Source organism: Strigops habroptila, chromosome 12 (genome assembly GCF_004027225.2).
Source record: "Strigops habroptila isolate Jane chromosome 12, bStrHab1.2.pri, whole genome shotgun sequence".
Classification (NCBI taxonomy): Eukaryota; Metazoa; Chordata; class Aves; order Psittaciformes; family Psittacidae; genus Strigops; species Strigops habroptila.
The window spans coordinates 1,519,619-1,546,427 of record NC_044288.2 but is presented as its reverse complement, the minus strand read 5'-3'; the positions used below and the strand labels follow the sequence as shown (position 1 = coordinate 1,546,427).

General features: G+C 42.7%; 1 protein-coding gene across 2 annotated transcripts in view; it reads right to left on the bottom strand.

Moving 5' to 3' along the window:
* Positions 1 to 26,135, bottom strand: part of LOC115615991 (lysine-specific histone demethylase 1A-like) — a 30,920-nt gene extending 4,785 nt beyond the window's left edge. The window contains exons 1-16 of one of the 2 annotated variants that reach the window (XM_030504784.1): positions 25,777 to 26,135; positions 24,188 to 24,353; positions 19,182 to 19,241; positions 15,534 to 15,667; positions 12,289 to 12,367; positions 10,898 to 10,990; positions 10,130 to 10,236; positions 7,771 to 7,852; positions 7,099 to 7,193; positions 5,468 to 5,610; positions 4,696 to 4,786; positions 3,845 to 3,979; positions 2,486 to 2,559; positions 1,523 to 1,634; positions 992 to 1,124; positions 48 to 235 (exon numbers count right to left, since the gene is read on the bottom strand). In XM_030504784.1, the coding sequence (XP_030360644.1) occupies positions 48 to 235; positions 992 to 1,124; positions 1,523 to 1,634; positions 2,486 to 2,559; positions 3,845 to 3,979; positions 4,696 to 4,786; positions 5,468 to 5,610; positions 7,099 to 7,193; positions 7,771 to 7,852; positions 10,130 to 10,236; positions 10,898 to 10,990; positions 12,289 to 12,367; positions 15,534 to 15,667; positions 19,182 to 19,241; positions 24,188 to 24,353; positions 25,777 to 26,061 (1,977 nt within the window). In that variant the 5' untranslated portion in view covers positions 26,062 to 26,135. The remainder of the gene's footprint in view (positions 1 to 47; positions 236 to 991; positions 1,125 to 1,522; positions 1,635 to 2,485; positions 2,560 to 3,844; positions 3,980 to 4,695; positions 4,787 to 5,467; positions 5,611 to 7,098; positions 7,194 to 7,770; positions 7,853 to 10,129; positions 10,237 to 10,897; positions 10,991 to 12,288; positions 12,368 to 15,533; positions 15,668 to 19,181; positions 19,242 to 24,187; positions 24,354 to 25,776) is intronic. The other variant, XM_030504786.1, reaches the window with a different exon arrangement.
* Positions 26,136 to 26,809: the final 674 nt, after the last annotated feature.

The following is a 26,809-nucleotide window of genomic DNA, read 5'->3' as shown; positions in this document are numbered from 1 at the left end:
TCTGAGCATCCCCTGCTCTGCTGCAGTTCCCTCAGTGACCAAGTCACCTTGTTAAGGTTGCCAAATCCCATACGCTGCACTGCCGAAGTTTTCCACTCAGGAAGAGGTGGCACAAACTGCACTGCTGGAGGCTGCTGCTTCAATACTCCCAAGGGAAGAGTACACAGCACAGCATCACATTTGTAAATGAAAGTCTGGCTCGTAGATCGGGTATTTACAGCTATCACTTCACAACCTGGAAAGGGGAGAGAAAACCATCATTTCAAAGGCCAGAAGGCAAGAGCATTGGATTAAAAATTAGAGAAACTACCATAAAGACATATCCACACCAGAAAACATTTCATTTATGGAGAGAGTTTACACTAACAGTTACTTTATTTTTACTGAATGTTACGGACCACATAGCTCACTTCCAGAGAGTGTAATTTACACAGCAGCTGAAAATGGCCATACTGGGATAAGCCTAAAGGTTCATCTAGGCCAGAAAATAATAGATAAATATATGCATAAACAAATAACAAGTAGGCAGTGAGCCTCTCATTGAGTTGCTCTCTCAGTTGGGTTTCCCAATTCAAATGTTTAGAAGAACAACAAAAAGATATAGTGCTTCTGTTTTGTTTGAATTCATGTGACATTCATTTATACTTCCAATACCAGATCCTGTGACACCAAGTGTCAAAGCAGGACAAGACCTCTTACTCCAAACACTTCAATCATTGAAGTAAGGAAATGGAAGCATGAATGTGAACTTGCGAATCAGTAAATGTAACTGAAAAGCACCATGTTGAACCAGACACAGAAATGAGCAAAACCATTGAAGATCAAAACATCTCTAACAGCTTCCTCATAATTCATTACAATCACAAATGTGATTTATATAGGAGGGTTTTTAAGGGATCGGTTCTCACATCTGCTTCTGGAAGCACTGAAATCTCATTTCCATGAGCACAGTCCCTCAGAGCAGTTTCCCAGAGGAGGGGGTTTGCTTTACCTGATGCTGTATAGCGAACCTGGCGAACTGCTGTGTTCAACTTAATATCCAACCCTTCTGCTAAGGCTACAGGCACACAGGAATAGCCATTCCTCACAGTCAAGTGACTGCCTGTGAACTCAAAGTCATCATCCTAAAACAGAAATGTAGAGAAAGCCTGTATTTATAATGAAATCACTTAATTCAATAGAAAATAATCAGCAAGTCTATACAAAGGCATCTTTTTTCCCCAAACTTCCCCCCTCCCTAAAGAGTGAGTTGAATAGATTTGAAATTCTGTTTATTAGTAAAGAAATAAGTAAGAGAACTCCCAGTGGACAGTATTATTAGAGGTGGAGGTTTCTGGCACTAACAAAAAGCTGACTGGAATTTCATCAGCAAATAATCATCGTGTAAGAGCTCAGTATCTGCGTAAGAGCAGAGAGCACTTAAGGGTTTAGAAACTGTTAACATAGAGAAGCTTCCATGAAAATGAAATAAACATAGTTTAAGTTCTTAGTGTATTGGTGAATGAATACATGAATTAGCTACCTGGTCCCAGTGCTTCAGTGAAAGCGTAGACAGGGGTGTAGCATTGGCAAATTCTAGGTTTGCAAAATGCCAGTCGAGTATTTGCCTGTCTCTTGATGACAGATAAACATCACTAGGAAAAAACCCAAACATAATACAAAGACATTCAGGTTGCTGTTTCAAACGTGCGAGCCTCCTTCATGAAAGCTGAACATCAAATCCCAGCAAATTCACGTTTTCAAAGTAGCGTTCAGGTAAAATATTTTCAGTGAAGCTAGAAACTTAACTTGAGAAATAAAAAAAGGTTACATGGGACAAGGGGTGATGGGTTTAAACTTAAACAGGGGAAGCTCAGGTTGGATATAAGGAAGAAGTTCTTTACTGTGAGGGTGCTGAGGCGCTGGCACAGGGTGCCCAGAGAAGCTGCAGCTGCCCCATCCCTGTGTTCAAGGCCAGGTTGGACAGAGCCTCGGGCGACACGGTCTAATGTGAGGTGTCCCTGCCCATGGCAGGGGGTTAGAACTGAATGATCTTAAGGTCCTTTCCAACCCAAACCATCCTCTGATTCTATAAGTAATGGCTTAGGTACCATATAGAATACGATGACCAAAACCCAAGTGTAGTCACACAGAGCACAAAACAATAATATTCTGCCAAAATAGGCAGGATTGGTATGCTACCATTCTTGACAGGAATTTCAAATCTCAAAGGCTTCCCAATATCAGGCACTGGGTACAGTCAGGATTTTACTGACATGCAACCTAGATAAGAACCACCTTTTTACCCAAGTCACCTCCAAAAACAAAGAAAAGGAGTTCTAAAGCTGAGGGAGCTCAAGCTCCACGTTTGTACCTTCCTAACCCTTTGAGTTACCATAATTAAAAGAAAGCATACCATTGCATTTTTGTAACTCAGTAGTTTCTACAGAAAAGTAGTAAAAAACCTGCTTTCCTGAGTATTTCTTTTTATAGTTTATATCTTTACCTTGGAGGATTGGCTTCAAGTTCTTGTAACTTCTCTTCCAGCTTTCCTTGTGTTTCCGCCAATTCATCATACTCCTAATAAGATAAAAAGCTAACATCAAAACCAGTTTCCATGTAAAAGGCCTTAAAGACACCATGTAGCATCAGACTAGAGCAAATCTGAAGAGAAATCAGTTGAAGATTAATGGTTTTAGTGGAATCTAAATCAAGTTCTTTATTTTCTTTGACATTTAAATCCAGCATATTTTGCCCTTCTCTGAATACACAGAAGTCTGTGCCACACTGCAGGAAAGATCAGTATGCTAATAGTTCAGGAATTTAAACACTCTGATCTGAAGCACATGAAGGTCCATTACAGTTCTGGTATTTCAAGGGTTCCTATGGTACTGAGAGCTTTTTCCATATTCCACAAAATGTTATTTCTAGTCTTCTTTCTTTCTTAAAAGCTCACAGTTAATATGGAGCGCAAAGATTTCCAAAGCAGCAGCAGTCATGCAAAAGGCAAAGACATGATCTAATTCTACCTTCTTTCAGGTTTTTTTCCTCTTATTTTAAAACACATTAGTAGAACTAGGTATAAAGACAACAATCATTCCCTTCAAGGCAGAGTAATTTGGAGTGTCCAATAATAGCAACAAGAACTCAAAGCTCTTCGTTGGTAACGAAGTAGAAGAGCTACTACTTACATATATACAAACACATTGATTTTCCAAATAAAAGTACGTATCATCTGCTGAACAAGTAGCTGAAAAATGATCCTTGGTTCTCTCTGACCTGGGTTAGCAAGGTGTCTTTCACCATCATAGAAAGAACAGGCTTTAAGGTTTCATTTCTAAGGCATACTTCTACATCCAGGTACACACAGAGTGGGGGAATAACTCTGCTTGTCAAGATAGAGCTCTTTAAATTGTAATCTTTGGATAAAAAGATTACAATTTAAAAAAGTAAATTAAAATAAAAAAATAAAAAGATTCTTTTTATTCAGGAAACCACCTTTTTCTTAGAGAAAGAACATCTCTCTTCAGATTCAGATTTTAGTTCCAGACTATTGTGAGACCCAGCAGTACTAAAGACCAGGTCTGACCTAAAATTTAGCCTTCAAAACATTAAACACTGCCTGACATGAGCCAGCACAGACTGTTACCTAAAACTGAGCCCTTCAACACATTAATATGAAGCTCAGGTACCTAAAGGTTCTTAATGCAGTTATCAGTATTATAACCCAGAGTTACCATCAATCACGTTCTCTTGAGAGTGCTGGAGTGAGAAAAGTGGTAACATTTATATTGGCTAATTTTATCTGGCTGCTGAAGTCCTCAGAAACCACTGACTTAAGGGCTGTATGTACATCATCGCTTACCTTGCAAAGGGCAGTCAGATCTCTGTGTTTGCTTTTCACAAGGAACTCTGCTGTAATATCTCGAGGTGGCTTCACTTCTGAGGCTTCCTTATACTGCTGATGAAGTTCTTTAATCTTCTCTTTCAAATTCACCATCTGTTTCAGGTGGAGTAGGAAGAGGGAGGAAGAGAAAGGAAAAAAAATGCAGACTTGATGCAAGTTACTATGTGAAATGGATATTCATCTCAAGCTACGCCATTATACCAAAGAGATGTCCTGGTTTTACCAAATGTTGCTTATATGCAATTCTACAGACAGGAAACTGTAATAAATAGCACCAACCCCAAAACAACATAGCTTAACCCCAACATCATTGATTTCTTACAAAGAGTGTTGTAAATAACTGGAGATATGAGAGCTGACCTCAGACATGCTTAATTTGAGAAACTTCCATGGAAAAGTGAAGATGCCATCTACCACAACCAAAACCATTGTAAAGAGTCCTAAACCACTGTTTCTACACTACAAATCAGATTTGTGGTAAAGAAAGTAAACATTTTAAAATACTCCCCAAAAAGCCTCAGTCATTATCAACATCTCTACAGGAAGCTAGTGCACAGCTCTGCTTATGTCCAACATCTCCCTTTCCCATATCTAATGTTTTACCGTCTCCTGCCTAATTGCTTACGTGCCCCTCCTCAAAAATGGAGTTCTTTGTCAGAACAGTGCTTCCAGGAAAGTCTTACATGAAAAGACACTTAAGAACAGCATCCATGGCAACCTTCTGATGTTTTCCATTAAAGTTCTTGTACCTCTTGCCAGTTTCTGAGGAACACAATGCTCTCCTCTTGTTCTAAATGTCAGCATCTAACCTTGTTAAGAAGATCTTTCAATTCCTCCTGTGTTTTCACAATTTTTTTCCAGTGTTCAATCTGCTCATCCTTCACATGTTTCTCCTGCAACCTAGAAAAGGTGAGAAGTGAGAGTCAGTTCAGCATAAAATCCTTGCAATATTAAGAAAACTCATTATCACAACCCGATTACTGTAATGCAGTAAAAGCACATCATGGGATATTTTAGTAAATACTTGCATGGTGATTAGAAAATTAATACAAGTTTCTGTAAATAAGAGATACTTGACTAGCTAAAACATGAGTCTGAAGTTACCTACTATTACTAAAAGGCAAATTACAAATACTATTAGCTTTCAAGTAGCATAAGTGGGCTGTCTGTACTCCAATTCAGGCCATGTCAATGATTTGGCAGTGTCAAAGGCCAGGTTGGATGGAGTCTTGGGTGACATGGTTTAGTGTGTGGTGTGCCAGCCCATGGCGGGGATTCGAACTAGATGATCTTAAGGTCCTTTCCAACCCAAACCATTCTATGATTCTATGATCCCATGATCTATCTGTTACTGTAGTGATTTTCAGAAGCTTTCAAGAAAAGATGTTTGGTCTTTTAACCATCTTTGGCATATTTTGTTTCAATGAACACCACACACAATACACACACAAAACCCAGCAAAGACCAAATGGCTGTATTAAGTGGGTAATGCTTATCCAAGGAGCATCACAAGTCTCAGGCATCTTTAGGAACATCCCCCACAGAATAGGAAAGTCTACCATGAAGACAGAAGTCACTCACTGTATGACAACCTCCAGAGCCTGACCCAGGGAGACAGGCTTATTATTGAGAACGTTAAAATCCAGCTGATGACTGAGGTAGGACGTGGCTTCCAGCAGACGATTGAATTCTTGCTCCACCATTTCATCTTTCTCTTTTGGAACCTAGAAGTCAAAAGAACAGACCTTCTTCTGAATAATAAATTAATAATAAAAAGGAAAAATAGAGGTCCTGAAAGCTCAAAGCCTCAGAGACAAGACAATCGAGAAGTACAGAGAAAACTTTAAAAGCAACCAGAGCAGTGACACAGATTATCTTCCCTACTGCAGTCTAAATTCACAAACCCAAAACACTACCACTTCCCAAATCAAAGGAATGAAAAAGCCAGGGTACAGATAAATTTTTAGAGCAGTACTCAAAGAAAAGGTGTCACGTGCCCTAAACCAGAGTGACACTTCAAGAGTACAACAAAAACAGATCTGAGAAATTTACTACTCTCTGCTCTCTCAAATGGTCAAACACCAAAGTCTGTTCAACACAAAGTCACTGTGCCAGAATGTCTGGCCAAAGAGCTACAATAAGGGCTGGCAAATCACAATGACAACCAACTTATGGGCACACAAAGATTTCCCTACTGGAATGTGTGTCCATCAAAGCTCCAGAAACTTGCCAATGGGACAAAAGACTGCTCTGATGGTAGGATGGCTCTCTGCAATCACAAGGCTTTAGAAGGCCTGGCATAGCTCAGTGAACAGACAGTAACTTATCTTTTGGATTGGTCAGCATGACTAAGAACTACCAATCCAGCTTTTCTAGGATAATGGAGGAAGCTTCCCAACATGAGAGCAGACTGACTGTTAGAACTGTCTACAATGCCTTGGTAGCTTTCCCTGAGTTCATTATATTCACTCTATTCACCCAGGTGCGATAAGAAAAGATGCAGGTGCCCGATCACACCAGGTTTGTGCCAAGGATCACTTTCTCAGGCCTCTAGCAAGAAGCCAAGTATCCTCATCTGTCTTCTTTCAGAAGTTACTCTTAGCACCATAATTTAAGACTCAGGAGGTAGGAACGCTTCCAGCCAATACATGTATCAGATTCAGCACTAAACTAGAACATACTACTTCTATCTCTAACAGCGCTCCTTGACATTACTGAGGCTATTTAAGTTTGGGAATTCCAACTCTAGAATATTAGTGCTGAACTGTTGCAGGCATTCAACCAGCTGACACTGGTTAATCAGGGTTTTAAAAACCAAAACATAAGTAGAACAGCCAGAACAAGCCTATTTCAGGGAAAAGGAGCAGCAACAACAGAAGTGAGAGTGCCAGCACAGCAGACAATTGTTTCAGAGTGTGGCAAGACAACTGTCTAAGGAAAACCAGTGATGAATTTGCAAAGAACAAATAGGAACTTAGATTCCACAAAGTGTCTGAAACTCAAGTGTCAAAAACTCACGTGGAAAGAACTGGTTTTAGAAGAATAGGTGCAGATATGCTGGAATATTCCTATACTGCCTAAAGAAGGACACACATTTTCATTACTCCCTCCCTTCTGGAAGCTGTCTCCTGCTAGGCCAATAACCTGGTAACAAATACACTTGAGATACTATTTCTGTTCTAAAAGGTTAATGAAAACAGTATCAGACTTACAGCTTGTCCATTTGCTTCATAAAGTGGGCACTTCTGTTTGATCTTAGCCAATTCCATATTCACTTGTTTGCTGACCACAGCCATGGGATTTCCTCCTGGAAAACATTGTGTATAGTTAAGAGTACTCCTGCAAAGTCTGTCTGCAATTAAATAAAAAATCCATGTTCAATTTCAGCTGATACTTTGGAAGATCCAAGGGAACAGCTGAGAGAGTTACCAAGAATTCAGTCAGAGGCCACTGGCAGCTGGGTAAAGCAGCTTTAGAAAGAACTGCTCAGCAAGTGCAGTGAAGCCAGCACAGATACCACCATAAAGGAAGTGGGCAAAGGAACAGACACACAGAAGGACTCATGCCAAAGAAAGAGCAAACAATTGCACTAAGCACAAGCAAACTGTAAAAGAATGGATCTGCAACAGTTGGATGACATGACAAGCACCTCTGCGACTTCAGTGACCCATGACAGCTATGTCACCAACAAAGATCCCAGTTTTTAGTGAGGGCTGCCATCTGGTCTGAAGATTCTCTGATGAAAAATGCCAACTGCCAAAGAGGCTGAACAAAAATATCTACTTTTGATAGTTAAAAACACCCAATTCTTTTGGCTATGAAAGGAAACAGCGAAAGGTTTCACAGTTGTAACATCTTGTTCCACAATTTTCCTTCCCACTCACCAAGGCCTGTTACCACCATTGCTCCGAGGTCAGCAACGTAGTTCCCCTTGCGGAAGGTCGCGACTCTTCCTCCTACTCGGTCCTTTGAAAAGCAAAATATATTAAACCTCCAGTAACATTCAGCAGCACATCTCAAATATAATCACTGGTACTTCTCCACAGCATGGTGTAAGTAATCTGTTACCCAAAGGGTCAACAAATGAAACATATACTTTGCCAAGAACCTCTGCAAATGAACACTTGGTCTTAATTCATCCAAGTTATGGAATAAAATGTTTAAGTTGCATTAAAAAAAAAAAAGAAAAACAAAAAAGGAAATAAAAGAAGATTTGGCCAGATTTAGCCACACCTACAGTAGGATCTACTGGGATTCTACAACCAATCCTTCACTGTCCACAAATAGATTAAGTTACATACTAGGTTTCCTCCTCCAACTTCCTACCCAAATCCAATAGCTCTATAGGAAATTATTCAACTGTGATGGAGGAAACTAAATTTTAGGGTAAGAAAACCCATCAGGCAATTATTCCTATCTGTTCTCCACAGAAGGGTCAGCTATCAATCAAGAAGATAATCATGAATCAATAGCCCAGTTCAGAAGCAGGAAGAAGTTTTGGATTCTTGACACATACCAGTGACTTCAGACTCACACTTAGTTTTCCCACCACTTTAAACTGAATAAGGAAAACAAAAAAAACCACCTTTCCCTGTGCACAGTCCAGCTAGCAGGACGATAGAGATAGCAATTACAACTAGGCAGAGATCCCAAACAGCTACCAATTCATACAAAAGAAAGAGTTTGATTTTTAGTAATTAAATCAGCAATTCAGAAGCATGATTTCAGGGCAATCCCCAGCACAGACACAGGCTTGGAGGAGACTGGACTGAGAGCAGCCCTGAGGAGAAGGACTTGGAGGTGCTGGTTGATGAGAAGCTCCCCATGACCCAGCTTCAGTGTGCACTTGAGCCGAGAACTCCCCTGTGTGCTGGGCTGCACCCCCAGAGCGTGAGCAGCAGGTTGATGGAGGGGATTCTGCCCCTCTGCTGTGCTCTGGGGAGACCCCCCCTGCAGTCCTGATCCAGCTCTGGGGCAACAGCACAAGAGGGACGTGGAGCTGCTGGAGCGAGGCCAGAGGAGGCCCCGGAGCTGCTGCGAGGGCTGGAGCAGCTCTGCTCTGGAGCCAGGCTGAGAGAGCTGGGCTGGGGCAGCCTGGAGAAGAGAAGGCTCCTGAAGGGGAGACCTTAGAGCAGCTCCAGTGCCTAAAGGGGCTCCAGGAAACCTGGAGAGGGGCTTTGGACAAGGGCCTGTAGGGACAGGCCAAGGGGAATGGCTTTAACCTGCCAGAGGGGAGATTGAGATGAGCTCTTGGGCAGAAGTTCTTCCCTGGGAGGGTGCTGAGGCGCTGACTACTTAAGAAGAGACACAGCAGTCCAGAGAAAAATGACTGAAAAATACCGTATATTATTTTAAAATAGCCTCTTGCCAGATCTACAGACTGGTTATATGCACAGAACAAAACCCAGGTTACAGCACAGATCTTCTTCAACTTCCAAAAACCCCTTAAAATACCAAAATCAAACCAGCAAACAAAAAAACCCCACAATACATTCAGGTAGCAAGAGACTCAGCCAGCCAGTGTTGTGCTCTCTTTTGTTCTAGTGGTGTGGAACCTGGGAAGCACAGAGCAGCAGCTCCGCAGCAACAAGAGCAGCAGCTAGCAAACTTAAGAGCCTGAAACATTACTCTAATAAAAAAACCTAAGCAGGTTATTTCAGGCTGTGCTAGGAAAGTATCAGAAGTAAATGAATAAACAAAATGAAGTCAGGAAGTAAAACATGCGATAAATTTCAATTTCTCACACACCACAAAATGTAGCTCTATGTAAAACTTTAAAGCCTCTGTTAAGCACATAGTAATAAATAAGGAAAGAATTAATGTAGATTTAAAAGGTACAAAAAAATATCCTGTCTGACACTGACTGGGAATTCCAAACAATGATTCTATTTAATGGGCAACTTCCTGAAGTACAGACTCGCATTCTGCTCTCCAGTGAAACATCACTTCCTAATCATGAAAGAAAGAAGATTCCAACCTGTTACTGGTACAAGCTTATGACACTGGCACCTGACGATACAGTCCACCCCTGAGAAAGCATTAGCCAGCTCCCAGGGAGGACAGATAGTACTGTTTCCTAGTGAGACAGGTTTAGCGCTCAGCAATACATCTGGCCACATGTAACTACACACAAGCTTGCCCATCTTGGGCATGCTGCTGGGCTGCTTAGCCTTAGAGGCCAGGACTGAATGTGATTACTGGTTAAGTTTCTGTATAGAAGTGAAAGAGCACAGAAATTCATACCCGGGCTTCCAGAACGGTGACATCCATTCCAAAACTCTGCAACTGGCGAGCAGCTGCCAACCCAGAGACTCCAGATCCGATAATGATCACCTTTCCAGTCTTCTTGGCTGAGGAGAGGGAAAAGTAAGCTACAGGCTCTGCATGTGCTTTATTATTACACTGCAAATGGTCATGTTGAAGTTACATTTAAGAGACACCAAGAACAAAAAGCAGATTCCCTCTCATTAGTAGTTCTGACAAACTCTTGAACAGAACAAATAGCCACAAAAAACTGAAGTAATTATGTACATAACATGGTAACAGTAAAACACTTTACAGTCCTCCTTGATGAGACAGGTACAAGAAAAATATACCAGTAGTGCATCTGTGACAAGGAAGAAAACAGGAGGAAAAATACTTCTGAAGAACAAACTTTTGAAGAAGAAACTAATTCTTGTTAATTATTGCATCGTATTTCATATAAGAGATTCAAGTACAGCACTGTGTTTGTGTCTTTTGTTCCCCAAATGAGGAACAAAGATAACTCATTCAACAGTGACAGCCCCTGAATTATCTACCAAAGATTTGCAAATGTTTTCCTTCTCAAAGTGATTTACTTGAATGAACAGCTCCTCCAGGTCCAAATAAAAACCATGAACATCTGGAGCCAAATGGATTTCCATCATTTTTTATTTTCTCAGCATGACTATCCTAAAAGAAAAAAAGGACTCAAAACTTTGTCTTGAGAATCACAGAACAATAAACCAAAACCATTTTCAGGTTTCTTACTTGGAAGGGGCTTCACTCTCTTGTAGATCCCGAAGTTGATGAGCCCATGCCGCTCCAGGTAGCTGTGTACTCTGTGAACGAGCACTGTATCACCTACAAAATGGGAATGTTTCAAAATCATTCTGCACATTTAGCACTGAGAACATCTTCACAAGCAAACAGATCACAGCAGCAGGCCAGCAAAACCACCCTGAACACAACCCTTTCTGCTCCCAGCTGCCCTACCCAAGAACCCATCTTCTTGAGAAAGGCTGAGGTGAGTTTTCTGGAAGCCACGAGCTGGTTTTATGCTATACTGTAGCTTTGAATACTGCAGCTTTGAATACTGCCTGAAAAGCTGTACAGGACATGAAATGCTTCTATTCCTCTAGTGCAGAAGAACACCTTTTCTGAAACTGACTGCAGAAATCTGGAGATCTTTATGCAGAACTGTGATGAGATTTACCAGTGTTAAACCAACCCATTCCTGGAGCACTGAGTTCTCATGTTGGTTTTTATAAACACAGTAATTCATTATTTTGCAATACTTGACAGTGTATCTGCACTCATTTCAGCATTGTTTTCTTCTTTAATTACTTCCTCTTCATGGCTCCCCTCACCCTTTTCCAGTTTATTGGGATCTTTTTTGAGAAGGTTAGAATGGCCTACACGTGCAAGCAGTAGCTCCTCGCTCTTTTCATAGAGCCACAGACTGGTTTGGGTTGGAAGGGACCTTAAAGCTCATCCAGCTCCAGCCCCTCACACGGGCAGGGACACCTTCCACTAGAGCAGGTTGCTCCAAGCCCCTGTGTCCAACCTGGCCTTGAACACTGCCAGGGATGGGGCAGCCACAGCTTCTCTGGGCACCCTGTGCCAGCGCCTCAGCACCCTCACAGGAAGAACTTCTCAATGTCTGATCTAAATCTCCGCTTTGACCGTTTAAAACCATTCCCCCTTGTCCTATCACTACATTCCCTTGTATAAAGTCCCTCCCGTTTACCACCTTTTTTCATCACGGCCATTCAAGTTTTATGCAACTTCTTAATGTCTCCCAGAAACCTTGTGATTAAGAAAATCTCACGGCTGCAAACCACCATGAAGTTGTAGCAAACTTTACAAGCTGTATGTGAATCCACTCTCGTGTAACTTCTGTAACAACCCATCTTGTTACCAGCTTTTTTTGACTTATGCTAAGGATATATTTCTTTACCAGACAAATGAACTCTAACAAGCCTGAAACATGAGCATACTATAATAGTCCATTCTTGACATGAACGCTCACAGAGCTCCACCAACAAAAGGACCCATCTGAAATCCTCTCTTGATTTTAAGCAGCTTTTAGCCAACCAAAACTGAAAAACAACAGCAATGACACACACAGTACGGTTTTGGCAGTAAAAGACTTGACTTACTATTGTAAGGTGCTTCTAATTGTTGGATGGTTGCCTCAAATGTCAACTGAATCTTTGGGTTATCCAACCAGAGCTGCAGCTGTATTTAAACAAACAATAAGACACATTATATTAAGTAATACAAAAGAGGTGTTTTCCGTGTATTACCAAATGTTGTTAGATGAAACCCTCTAACAAGTTACACTCTGGCAGCGCCATCCAAGCCACACTGAACTTCACCTTCCAGTGTTTTTTAAGGTGCAAGAGTCCATTTTAACTTCCTACACCAGTTCGCATAAGTGGAAACACATCAAGTTAGCAATCTCCTAATCACACATCCACGAAAACACACACTGAAAGAACAAAAGCTACAAAATGGAAGTGCCAGAATCACCTACTCTATCTTCACTGATAAAAGACACTACTATGGACTATGCTGCCCACATATACTCAAGAACACTTAGAGAACAGTTACAGTTCAAAAACCAAGCAGGAAGAGCTGCCTGTGAAATACTAATCGCAGAATCACAGACTGGTTTGGGTTGGAAGATCATCTGGTTCCACCCCCCTGCCATGGGCAGGGACAATTATGTCACTTCATGCTAGAGGAAAAAAGCACAGAATAACAAAATCCCAGCTGTTTTCCCAACAGAACTCCTACTTCATGGCATGGATGGCAATGGTTAATAAATAACATTTGACTGCTCAGTGCCTAGATGTAGGTCTCACACAGCATCTCCACGCCATTTTTCGTTCCAGAACTAGTAATTTATTTGGGTCTCTCTCTACTGAACTTCACAACTCCTCAAAGATACCACATTAAAGTGGAAATCACACAACTTTAGTGAACAGGAAAGATTAAGAAAGAATTTCCATATCATTTGGGAGGCCATTTGAGGCAAATTTCATCTTTAGCACAGTACCTTCTTCTACTCATTTTCCAAGTCATTTTTAACAGTGACCTTTCTGATCATGTCTGAGTGTGGAACTAATCATCTCGTAGTACTGCATAATGTAAAGCTAAGATTCCATTCTCAGCTAGAAGAGTGCAAAGCCCATAATACAGATTATTATATATATATAAACCTCTATGTATGTATATATACAATTACTCCCACTATTCACATTAGCTTACTTTGATTTAAAATCAATTTCAACTGCTATGCTATCACATGGTTACTCATAAGAGCTTTCATCTTTTGCAGTTTTTGCAATTTCCTATCCAGAATAACTCAGAATGTGCAGCAAGTGACCATTTCTTTACAAATTCTGATTTTCAGACCCTCTACAATACACAGAACACTGCAGGCCTTAGAAGACTTTAAAAGCTTCAAACCACAACTGCCCTGCACTGCCACAACAGATCACTCATCCTACATTCTGCTTTGTAAATTTTCATGATATGCTTTAACCAACAGTAATTTAGCAACAGCTTTTAGTGTTTTATGGTTTGTTCTCCCTCCCCTCCCCCTTGGCTGGTTGTTTTGGGGTGGGGGGATTAATGTAGAAGATCAAATGAAGTGGATCTCCTTTGTACGTTTTCTTACGAGTCCTCTGAAGAACTCAGATGGACTGTAAAGGATGACTTCCCTTTAGAAAAGCTACTGTGAGCCTTCCAAAATAACATTTTTACTTACCAGGTCATTCATTCGATTCTTGATTCCATTTGTTACCAGGCAAATAGGAAATACCAGACTTACTAGTCTAACTCCTCTAACCTCCAGGAACTCTCTGTCTTCACGCCCTCTTCCATATTCTCAAATCCCTTGATACTGAGCCAGCTGTAAGTAAGAGGATGCACACTGCAGTTCACAGCTCTTCCAGAGCCCTGCTGAGCACTGGGTTTATTACCATTGGCTTCTTCCGCTGTTCTATAACCTCTGCTATCCTGACTGGAGGAGATCCTCTCACAAGTCTTCCTCAGAAAGGGATTCCTGCTTAGGAACATCTCTAAGTTCCTCCATAGTGAATAAGGACCAAAGACCAGCAATGCAGCTCTTCCAGGGCAGCCCTGCAAATCCCAGCCATTCATCAGTTTCAGTGGAAGGCTTCTCTGCTTCTGATGTGTTTGTAAAAGGATCACTCACTCACTAGACACTTTGAGCATACTGTTTTCCGAGCTTTCCCCTCATCTCCACATTCTGGTCTGGTTTTATGTACCTCATGACTTCCCAAAAGTTACAAATTAGGTTACTTCAAGGGAGATTTCACAGGAATAGCAAAAGTCACACTCTTACCAAGAAGATGTCCACTATGCATAAATTTCACATAACTCTTTTAAGTTATTAAGCACTGGGTGCTACCACGATTAATACACTGTGATGCCCCTGATCATCTTAAGTCTGTGAAAAAAACCTGAATGCAAGAAGGTGTTTTCTCTCTCAACTATGGTAACAAAGCAATTTTCAAAGTATTTCTTGCTTTCCTACTCTGAGTTTTTCTCCTCTACTCTTTTCTAACTACAGGAGAAAACTCTGAACCCTATTTTTGTTCTAAGGAACCCAAAAGCATTGTCACAATTTAAAAACATCATCTGCAAAACACAGTCCCACTGTTTAAGTTTTATTAAGGTTTAACCTTCAGGTGTGCTGGCCTTATCTCAAGTCAATGAACTCCCCAGAGAATTATTTGAATACTGCCCCTTTTCTTTCTGTGTTTTACGTCACATGAAGTTTTGAATTAGGCAGAAATGCTCCAAACACTCAGAAGCAGAGTTTCCTTTCTTCAAGGTTACACTTTCTTTTATGAAATCAAAGCTGGTAAAGTAACTGTTCTGTTGTGAGAATAAGCCACACAACTGGCTTAATAGCTCAGCACTGCAGCAACTGAATGCTAAGCAAAGTAAGAAAATAAAAGCTTAGAGGTTTGACTTATTCTAAGCAACAATGTATGTGATTATTATTTTAAAGTATTCTACAGACACTTCTTTAAGCTGAGATCAATAGAACATTTGCACCAGCTCTTTGCTTACCTTTTAAAAGCTGTAGCAGCTGAATCACGTAGTTTTGATGGTTGTTATGACCACGTTTTGGATATTGTAAATGTACTAAAGACTCTTTATGCTGCCTCACAGCATTGCCTCTATCAAGAACTGGATAACACCTTCCTTAGAAACTCAGAGCATGAAGCAATTGCAGAAATGAACCCCCACCATCTCAAAACCAAGGAAATCTACCAACTGTTAGACATGGCAACTGCCAAAAAGCCTTTGCAAGGAACACAAATGTCCTACCCTTTTTTCATCAACACTTTTACAATAAACTTACAGTGCGGTTCCTGATGTACAGAAACACCTTCTGAGTCTGCTGTGGCCCACTGATTATATCAGGGAAGCAGGCAGCTTCTTGAGATGTCATACGGTCATGAGGAAGTCTACTCTGGAAAGCTGCACCCTCCACACCTACAATAAAAAGACAAGTTGTCTACAGGCACTGCAAAAGGAACTGCTAGGTAAGTGTTTTTACACTGCCCTCCCTAGTGCATCCAGCCATGACGTGATACAGTGGCCAGTTTCATCTCATGATTTCATTTAGTCCTTTTCTTTACTTCTGCAGGTTCCCAAGTCAACAGTTCTTTGAATTACAGGTATCACTTAGGGTTAATGAAAAAGCTATACTGCAAACAAGCCAAAACCCCAACCAACACCCTGAAAAATAAAGAGGGCTGGGCACATATCAATAAAATATGTATTAAATATAACACATATATAATACAGTATTGATAAAATATAACTGCTTTAGAATCTGTCCTTCATTTGTGTGGTTTCCAGTTTCTACCAGAATATGAAAAACATTTTGGAACCTGTTCAAAGCCAAAAGATCTGTAAGACACAAGCACAACGCTACAGCCCCTCATGTGCTTTTCAAGGTTTCATTTGCACTGAGCTCCTCAACCTGCAGGAACCCACCTTAACCTCTCCTTTTCCACGTTTTACACATTCCCCACAAGCAGTGCAATGACTCACAATCCTATTTACGCTTTTCCTGTGCCCCCTCCCCTCGTGCTGCCCACAGCCAACAACGACAGATTTCTGACTTTTCCTTTTAAATGCTCCACGTGTCAAAGACCAACGTTGAATATATACAGGAGACACTTTATCTGTGGAAAGACTTCATTCATAAAGGTACCTGTGCTTCTATCAATTCAAACACTGGCAATGAAGTAATAATACAGTTACGGACCCTACATTCCTCAATTTCTCTTGAATATTATACTATATATAAAATACACTCTAAAGTAACAAACCAAGACACAGATGCATAAAGTGTTAGAGCACAAGTGCAGAAAGCGAACCTTGCAGGCACAGTGAGCAAAATGCAATACTGAGATGGGAAATGCAGCAAGAACAATATAAACTCTTATGTCCTAGGAAGTGTCTTAAGATCGGGACAGACAGAGGAGAGGACATTCAACCTGGAAAGATATAAACCAATATCCCAAGGGGAAAAAACACACAAGTAATGCAGGAAGATCAGGATCATCCACTGAAACTGGAACTGTTCCAAAAGATTATAATAATGTCAAAGAAAATACAAGCTTGCAGTTTATGATACTAACCAAGACAACTGTTTGCAAGTTTGAGGTTCATGTGCAGAGGTACACATGTTGCTGTACTGGGGAGAAAAATTCTCTTCTTTCAATCCTGGTGCAACCACACACACCTTTAACTTCCAAGCATTTTTAAATCCCAAAGGTGAAGAAAAAGATTTAAGCAAGGAAAAGGTGGTAAAGCTAAAAACTCACAATTCATTCCCAAGCAAAGATTAGAAGACCTAACTGCATGATGATTCAAGGGAAAGAAAACTGTCTATGATCATTTACAGGAATTTTACAACAAGAGGAAATTAGTAACAGAGGCAACAGAGCACTGCAAGTAAAATGGAATTACTAATAGGAGAAGTCAGCACACCACAACACTGCTTGACACTAATATTCAGCAATGGAATAGAAACCCGCAGCTCTGCTGGAATTCCAGCTTCTCCAGTGAGAAACATCCCCCAGCCCTTCTGTTGTCCTTCAGCCTAACACTGGACCAACCGTGCAAACATCTACATATGGATGCATATGCTAAACAATGAACTCCATAAAACTGTGCATGTAAATCAAACCAAACTTACCAATTCTCTAAGCCTTTATTAATGTTAACAAACCTTCCTTAAGGTTCTAGATCATCAACTGTCAGCAACAAGCTCAGCAGCACCATTTTCAGAGAATGGCCAGTTAAACGAAGGTTTGAAATGCTGAACCTGGCTCTCTCTTACAGGTGGATACGAGTGTGCTTCTCCTGACATCTGCTAAAGAGCATCGCCTGTCGCACGGTGATCAACCACCAGGAAACTCTCAGACATGTCCATTAAGGGAACTCATTAGTTTCTTGGAAAGCTTTGTGACCTATTTTTTCAAACTGAGAAGCCAGAGAAACTGGTGCCCCAAACAGCCCCGGAAATAACTCCAAGGAGGGGGAAGGGATTGCTGGTTTGGGGCTTTTTTTAGGGCCACATGTCTATGGCAATACCCAAACCTAGTAAAAACACATCATTTCCTCTGGCCCAACCACCAGATCTTCCAAAACCTGGATGTCCTTGAATTTACTTCTGCAACTACACAACTCCAAGTGAAATCAATTTCAGAGTGATTAAATCTCCCCCATCCCACATCCTTACTGCTTGTGTTTCACAGAAGCAACACATTAAAGGCAGTATTGGTTCAGAACTGTCCTTGGGGCAGACAACTCTTTCATGGCTGCAGGGATAGGTCGGCCTAGACTGAATTCCTGGATTCTCATCTCTTGACACACATTTGTGCTTACATTTGCCATTTCCTGACATTCAGCATCAGCCACCAATGGGTTGAAGTTTTGATTATCTTCTTCCCCACATGAGAAATCTTGAGAGATGCTGCTCGTTTATAGACTTAACTGAAGCATTTCAGATCAAAAACACTCTGAAGGAAAGTTACTTGGCTGCTGAACCAGACAATTGTTAAAGCATACCTTCAGCATGTATATAAAATGCAAAATATGCACAATTTCCAAACAGCCAATGCCTGCCTAAAACCAAAACAGGCAATGCATCCTTAAGCCCACAATCTGTAACAGTCAGAAACTCCATGCAAGTGGTAAGATCCAAAACATAACTAGGCTCCTTTACTTAGAACAGCAAGGATGCACTCTCAGATGAGTATCTTGAACTTATATTTGCTTCTAAAAGAGCAACCTGGAGGTACAGAATAGGTTCTGGATCCTTCAACTCCTTTGTTTAAAACCCTAATCCTCAATCCTCAAGTGAGAGCAGAAGTGGCAGAGCTGGAGGAAGATTTTCACTAGCACTCAAAGCACTTAGGAGTAAAGACCAATTGTGTGAATTGAGCAGTAAGTGCATGCTGCCAGCATCAGAACTTAGGCCAAATGGCGAATGTAATTCCCAATCCAGTCCACAGAGAAGCAGACTATGACGATCCCTGACAGCTAAATCTCCTGGGTAACCACTGGCTCAAACACAACCCTTTCAAAAGAAAAAAAACGCAAGAACAAAGGAGCAAAAAGGCACTCCCTGCTATGCTGCTTCAGCAGATTAGACAAAAGGCCTACTGTGCTGAAGCCCAGGCCTTTCGGTGTCACTCAGGGTGGTAGAAACTGGCCAGGTAAGAAACATCTTTCTGCACGCTTGGACTCCTCTGAACATGGAGAGGAATGGAGGGATGAGAGATCGGCCCGAGGCATTTCAACAGAGGTTAGTGTCCTTCCTGCACTTGGTACAGACCTCGACTGAAGCTGAAAATACCCCTCACTTGTTAAACAGCTCCTGTACCTCTGGCTAAGTTCTGACCAACCGCACCCGTGCGCACTTGCAAGCATCGCTCCCTAACTTGGCGGCTCTTGCTACTAATTGGCAAGCATCAAACGCCACCCTCACCTGATGCTTGGCCGTCTCCATACCCTCCAGAACTGTCGTCTTGAAGTCCTCCTGCTTGCCCTGTGGAAGGAAAGAGGAGAACTCAGGGACCTTACTCCATAAGTTAAACCATACTGGACATAAAGGCCCGGCAGTTGGCGTTTTAGATATTAAATTTCACCAACTAAACCCATTTTCTGAGAACCCCATCTTCTGGAACCTGGGTTCAGGGCACCAAACTCTGCAATCTTCTAAGTGTTATCCATGTTACTGGAACGCTTTACATCAGACCTAATGGGACATAAAGAAGTACACAATATGTAGCATTCCTGGTGGCTAAATACTTATGATCAACTTCATTAATGGCTAGGATTTGATTAATAAGTTCACATTTCTTACTGCCAAGATCTGGTGGATGGGTACCACTAGATTCCATGAGTTGCAAACCAGAGGAGTTTGATAATCTTGCCCTTGGTTGTCCTGAGTCTCTCCATGTGCAAGTGGATAGTTTGAACCATTCTGAAAAGCCTCTTACTTTCAAGAGAGCCTGCTGTTTTTAGTTTTTTGCCATAAACCCTTCCCCAAAGCTTGATGACAGAACTGTGTTTGAAAGGCTCAGACAGCTTGTTTTAGCTTCAGTGCCCTTGATACACCAACAGTGTTCTAACATGCTAAGACCGCCTCTGAATCAAGTACATGTCAATCCATGTAATGCGATCAATACCCAGCTCTGAAAGACATCAGTCTTTCAACATATCCAGGGCTGGAAACATGAGGAAAGGCAAAGCGCTCATCTGAAAGATCTGAAGAAGTCTCAAAATTACCTTAGCCTGCATGCAAGTCCTAAACAGCTGCCTTGACAGGACTACAATACAACGAGGAACAGAGCATTTCCAGAACAGAGATGAGCACAGCCGAGATATCTGCAGGAACAGAGCTAATGCAGGTCACCTCACACACTGCTGATCTTCACAAGAGATGCTAGCTCCAAGTTCAGCCTGTAAGCAACATCCTTCCACAGTCAGGTATTTGCCTAGTGTTGTTGCCTCCAGTGAGCAGAAAGCCATGGCACGCTCCAGGGGCAGCCCAGCACTGTTTGATCGGCTGCTCCTGTACCAAGGCTCCTTCAAACCAACGCTTCAACAGTCAGCAAAGCGGGTGTTTTCTCAAGTCCAAGCAAACCCCCACTGAAACAAACCGCTGAGGTCACGGTAGCAAACGAACAGTCACTTCCTAGCACAGAACTGCTCAAGGCGTCATCTCCACACAGGTAAGAGTAAGGTCTAACCTAAGGCTGAACACACAACTGTTAAGATTCCTCTTCAGAGTTTGAAACTGGGTGGCCAATTTTGCCAGGCTGCAATTTGAGGCTCTCAGGATACACTGAAATTTCAGCTAAATTTCAGCTGAATTACAGATTTTATCCCTAAAGCAAAGGCACAGAAAGTGAACCAAATGTTTTCATACTTCAATAACCTGGACTAACATCTGGAATGTTGTAACATTACACACCTACAGATAAAATAGGAACTGAAACAGGAAAAGACATTTTCACTCAGCTGCAGTAGAGGAGCTATCAGCAGGGAAGTTCAGAAACTCACAAGAGAGACTGTGACAAATAACTGGATTTTCAGAGGCCTCAGAAGTCCCAAAACCAGGATTATATGAACTAATGTATCTGGAATAGCAAGAAAAAATTTCTCACTTCGTCTACACAGGAAGTACTTTATTTTGCTGGGAACATTCCAAGACCTGCTTCCATTCTGGGAAAGACTAACACAACAAAAAAGTTCATATTTACACTCCAGCACAGACCATTAATCTGCAGGAAAAGTTCTATTTATGCCTTTTGTAAGTTAAGAAATTGAAAAGATGGAGATATCAGCCTCTTGCATTCATTATCCCTAAATTAGTACTGACAATGAGTAGATGGGACAAAATTGTTCCTGGTTTACTTACACGAAGAAATCAGCATTTTCCCCTCTTCTGTTAGTAACAGCTAAACCAGGTCAAAAAAGAAAGCATCACTATTACTGCTTGCTCAGACACAATTCTAATGACTACCCAGTCCGAGTACAGAAGCATGGAAACAAGGTCTGCTAGAGCAGGTTGCCTCTCCTTCCCCCTACGAGAGGCAGGCTCCAGCTGCAAAGGAGCAGAGCAGCAAGCGAACTGCTGCTCCATGCTGACATCCAGTTACTGCAGCCGAACACGACATGTGCAGGAGCAGAATCTGTTGAAAGCCTCAAGACAACAGAATAACAGCTGAACAACCGCAGGAAGAAGGGCAACAAAAGAGCCCACTTTATACCGCCTTAAAATAAAGACTAGTGGCATATGATTACAACTGTGTACTGAATTCCAGTTGGGAAATGGACAAGTCAGATGAAAGACAGGGACAGAGCACCACTAAATTTGACTATTCACTTGACGTTCATCTGCACCATACTCAGTCTTACGCTCTCTTGGAAAACTGTGGCTAGAAACACAAGATGCCCACAGAAAAAAAGGAAAAGGAGCTGGTAAAGAGCATCTTCAGAAGGCTGGAAAAACGAAAATCCAATTTGTGAAGGACAAACAAGAAAGATCCTTAGAAGAGAAAAATGAAAGCAGCAAGATCCTAATTCCAAAAGGGATACTGGCAAACACCACAGATGTCACTCAGCACTGACAGTGAGTTTGGAAGCTTTTTGTCATCAGAAAATATTTCTCAATTAAAAAAAAAAAAAAAAAGAGGAGATACACTTTAAGGAAACTATCTTACTCGTGAAATGCTGTTACACCTTTTCAAACTACTCTGCAATAAAATGCAGCAGATTCTGCAAATCCAGACTATAACAATTTGCATAGCCAAAACATCTGGAATTTCCCACAGCTGAACACATTAATGGAACCCACCCCAAATAAGACCAGCATTTTGCTGTCACCTGAAGTGTGATACTGAATAACCTCCTTCTACTGTAAACTGACAGTGAGGACAGACTAATGAGCTACTGTCCCCACTACATGTTTAAGTTTGCACAACGAGGCTTTTCAACACAAAAGGTCATAACCTATAACATGACAGCTTTACACCTCTACTGCACTACCTGTGTTTTTACAGGCTTCAAACATACAAAGAAAATTATTAGGGTCTGCAATGAGAATAAATTAACAGTAATACACAAACAACTTTCTGTATTTTGTTATATTTTCAATATGCAATCCTGCTCTAGAATTACTGTCCTATTTAATATTTCTTACTGAACACTTCTTTTTGCTTCAAAGCAGCAACAGAGAGAAAAACAATTCAATCATAAACACTGCTTCTATACACAGCAGACTCCAATGCCTCTTCCTGCTAACAGTTGTTTGAATTAGGAGTTTCAGTGCACTGTAACAGCCAGCAAGAGATGACCTGATGCTCTTGACGCCTGCATTAATAAAGACAGAGAGATCCACCAATGTATCTAGTTTCAGAAGCCCTTAAAAATACAGCAGGACTAGCTATGGAATGACAATGGAAAATTTGTCATCTTCCTACATCACTGCTTCAGGCATATCACAGGATTTCAGGGAATGGAGAAAGGATACAATGACCTGAAATCTCCTTATCTCCAGGCAGCTGGATATAGCCCGTTTCCAAATTGGTTGTATTTAGATGACTAAATCGAGTGCTTGTGGAATAACTGCCTAAGAGACTGCTGTATGGATAGAACAGCACGTGCCTATCACTGCCTATTTTCCACATCTCTTCCTTCATAGGATAAAACACTTCACTGGTTATGCCTCAAACTGATTCCAGTAACCACTCCTAGAGGTGCAAAACGGCAGAGGTGTCTGAGAAATCTGCCAGAAAATATCTGAGAAATACAAGAAATGTATTAATAGGAGGTCTCAAGGATTAAACCCAAAGTGTGAGCTAAATTAAATGGTAAACTTAAAAGATATTTGTTTAACTACATATATCAAAATTCCTTTTCTGATAGATCAGCTCCAGCTGGGGGCAGGGAGAATTTTCATCATCGCAAATATTTCAGTCAAGCAGATGAGCTACACTATTCCAGTATCCAGCCAGAAGCCAACAGCCACAACTGACAAGAGATTACAGATGCAAATCCCAAGAGATAGCACACAACTGTGGCTATTAATGTATTTTCTGAAACTGAAGGTAAGTATCCCCAAATTGACATCAGTCATATTGTCTACATTCTCAAACCTGCCATCCAAAAGAAGCCAAACAAGAGCAGCAGAACTGAAGATTAACAGTTATTCACATCAGTGATGAACTATCAAAAGTTCAGTTACTAGATTTCAGCTACTGTCTAAAGCCAGCTAGTACACACATCACCTCATAAAGTCTCTCCAACAGCTAAACTTTGCCAAAGTGTGATTTTGTACATAGCAGAGTGATACCCCAACACCAGACCTAACTACTGGTGGTAGCCAGAAACACAACAGAGGGAGAAGGTGCTGCTAACACCATGAAACCTCAAAAGCAGCTGCTTCCTGAGCAAGACTGACCAAAAAACTTCCCAATGAAAAGCGAAGCTTGACAAGTCTGTCAAAGGAAATAAGGAAAGCACTAAAGTTTAAGCAAACAGGATCCAACCTGAACTTAAGATCAGAGTTATAGTTTTAAAGCCACAGGGATCTGTTCTCCTGCACAGCAATCCCCCCAGTAAATCTAACCTCTCAGAGGAGTAAGTGACTGTTGGCACACGAGCAGGTGTGGCAGCTAAATGCCAAAGAGGCTATTCTGGTCAATAAGCTTCCAAAGACAAGTCAATAAGGATAATGAGAATCTAGCATGAGAAGTTTGGCTTGGTTTGGAATTAAATCATGCACATTCCCATCTTTACCAGGCTGCTCTTCTGTGATTTCCCCTCCTTCCCATATAGGGCCAGCAAAGTAAACACTGTAGAACAATCGTTCATAACCAGATCAAAACCAGACACAAGAATCATGATGCTGCACCTGACCCCACTTAATTTCTGGCAATAGAACAGGCAAATAGTGTCAGAGAAGAAGAAGGTCTCTCTACTCACCAGACGGCTCCTCCGGCTCGCTTTCATTCTCCTCTTCTGCAGGAGCTGGGGGAGGTGGTGGTGGCAGTTTCTTCTCTTTCTCAGCTTTAGCATTTCTCTCTTCTTCAGAGTAATACTCATCTTCTGACAGGTTTGCAAGACTCTCATCCATCTCTCTATACTCCACCTGTAAGAAGCACCACAGAGGATAAATAAACACACTGAAGATGTCTCTAAGTCTCACTGCTAAAATGAACACTGCAAACAACAAAACTGCTTACAGCTCAAAGACAAGGCCTGAGTTACCTTGTCTTATTACAGCTGCCATGTCACAAAATCTTGAACAGCTTAACAAGTTTTACCTCCACTAAAGTCTTCAGCACCCAACTGTCCAATAATAGGAACTTCCTGCTGCTACTGAACCCAGTTGATCGGTATTTGTTATATTATCATTCAACCTCTCTGGTTTTCTTCCCCTTCTTCCCCTCCCTGTCAAACCCAGGGGTAACAAATCACCTCTATGTCCAATCTGTATATTCCAACTTGAATTTATCTGTCAAACATGGGTGACCAGAACTGTACACAAGGTTTCCTGACGAAATCCCACCCGTCAGTGCAAAGGATCCCATTTGCCTCCTCTCCAAGACAGTCACATGAGCAGCTCAACACAAAATTAAAAAATTAAAAATCTTGATTGCAATTTATGTTTTGTTCTCTCGTCCAGTAGAAATAAAGAATATTACCAGCTAAAGACTTGCTCCAACTTAAAGGAACATGGAAACCCCAAGAAACAACCCAGAAGGGATGCACCTCACACTGGTTAACAAACCAAGGTTTTTTCCCCAAAGTTAGAAAGTTTGTGTGTTTCTACCTGTTGGAAAGGGGGAAGAAAACACTTCTCACAATATGCAGCCATGGGGAAAATAAAAAGAAAGCAGCTGGTGACCCTCCAACATCCTGGAGGTCAGCTTGTGCCGTGAGGTGACAAAAGCAACTCTTCATCTCAAAAGAATGGCACATCTTTCACGGTCCAAGTTCAGTCATTAAGACAGGGCAATAATGGGCACAATTCACAACAGCACTGAGAAGCCCATGTACAGGAAAGCCTAAATTCAGTAAAACGCTAACACACTCCATGATCTACCTTTTGAACACTCACATTCCATGCCCAGCACGTGCAGTTCTCACTGTTCAGCAAACCTTGCACCACCAGGATCTTTTGCGAACCCATGTTCTGAAGCAAGTTACAACGATCCCACGGCATCGTAAGTATATTATCACAGGCATTTAAACCCAACACAAACTACTTCTGCCCTAAGGCCCTCTGCAGCCTCCCACCCTCGAGCTCACGCAACTTGCAGAGAACAATTAAGACCAATGAAAACCCCTAAGCTTTGCCCTACGTTTATCTTTAACCTGGAGACCCTCCTCAACTGAGTTCACGCCCCAGACCAGGTGAGGCGACCTTGTGCTACCCTGAACTGATGATGGGGATATGCTCTGCCAAAAGATTAACACCTTTAGCAAATGGGTATTTTCAAAGCACAGAAACATCACCGAAACTCCACCCGCAGACGGCGCACCAATTCCCGCCGCACCCCCCCACCTACCTTGGCCCGCTTGCGGCGGCTGGTCCTGCGGCCCTCGGGGGTCTCGGCGATCCCCGTGGTTTCGGCGCCGGGCGCAGGGGCGGCACCGGCGGCGGGCGGCTCGGACAGACCGCCCGGGGGGGAGGCCCGCGGCGGCTCCTTCTTGCGGGGCGTGCGCTCCGCAGCGCCGCCGCTCTCGGCGGAGGAGCCCGGGGCCCCCGCGGCGGCGGGCGGAAGCACCGGCGCCTCAGGCCCGCCCTCGCCGCCCGCCGCCGCCTCCGCGCCCTTCTTGCCCCCCGACAGCATCGCCCCGGCCGCGCCGCGCCGCGCACAAAGGAGCCCGAGCCGCGACCTGAGCGGGGCGGGACCGCGCCGCCGCCGACGTCACGTCCGGGCCGCACCGGGGCGCGTGCGCGGGGCCGAGGCCGCGGTGAGGAGCGTGGTCTGGAAGTGGGGGGCGACGGGACCGGCCGGGGACCAGGGGCGTGAGGAGCCCCGTGACCATAGAGCGCCGAGTGGAGGCGGGTGTGTCACAGCGTGAGCCATGGAGTCATCGAACCCCCGCCTGGTTTGGGTTGGAAGGGACCTTAAAGCTCATCCAGCTCCAACCCCTGCCACGGGCAGGGACACCTTCCACTAGAGCAGGTTGCTCCAAGCCCCTGTGTCCAACCTGGCCTTGAACACTGCCAGGGATGGGGCAGCCACAGCTTCTCTGGGCACCCTGTGCCAGCGCCTCAGCACCCTCCCAGGGAAGAGCTTCTGCCTCAGAGCTCATCTCAATCTCCCCTCTGGCAGGTTAAAGCCATTCCCCTTGGCCTGTCCCTCCATCCCTTGTCCAAAGCCCCTCTCCAGGTTTCCTGGAGCCCCTTTAGGCACTGGAGCTGCTCTAAGGTCTCCCCTTCAGGAGCCTTCTCTTCTCCAGGCTGCCCCAGCCCAGCTCTCTCAGCCTGGGCTCCAGAGCAGAGCTGCTCCAGCCCTCGCAGCAGCTCCGGGGCCTCCTCTGGCCTCGCTCCAGCAGCTCCACATCCCTCTTGTGCTGTTGCCCCAGAGCTGG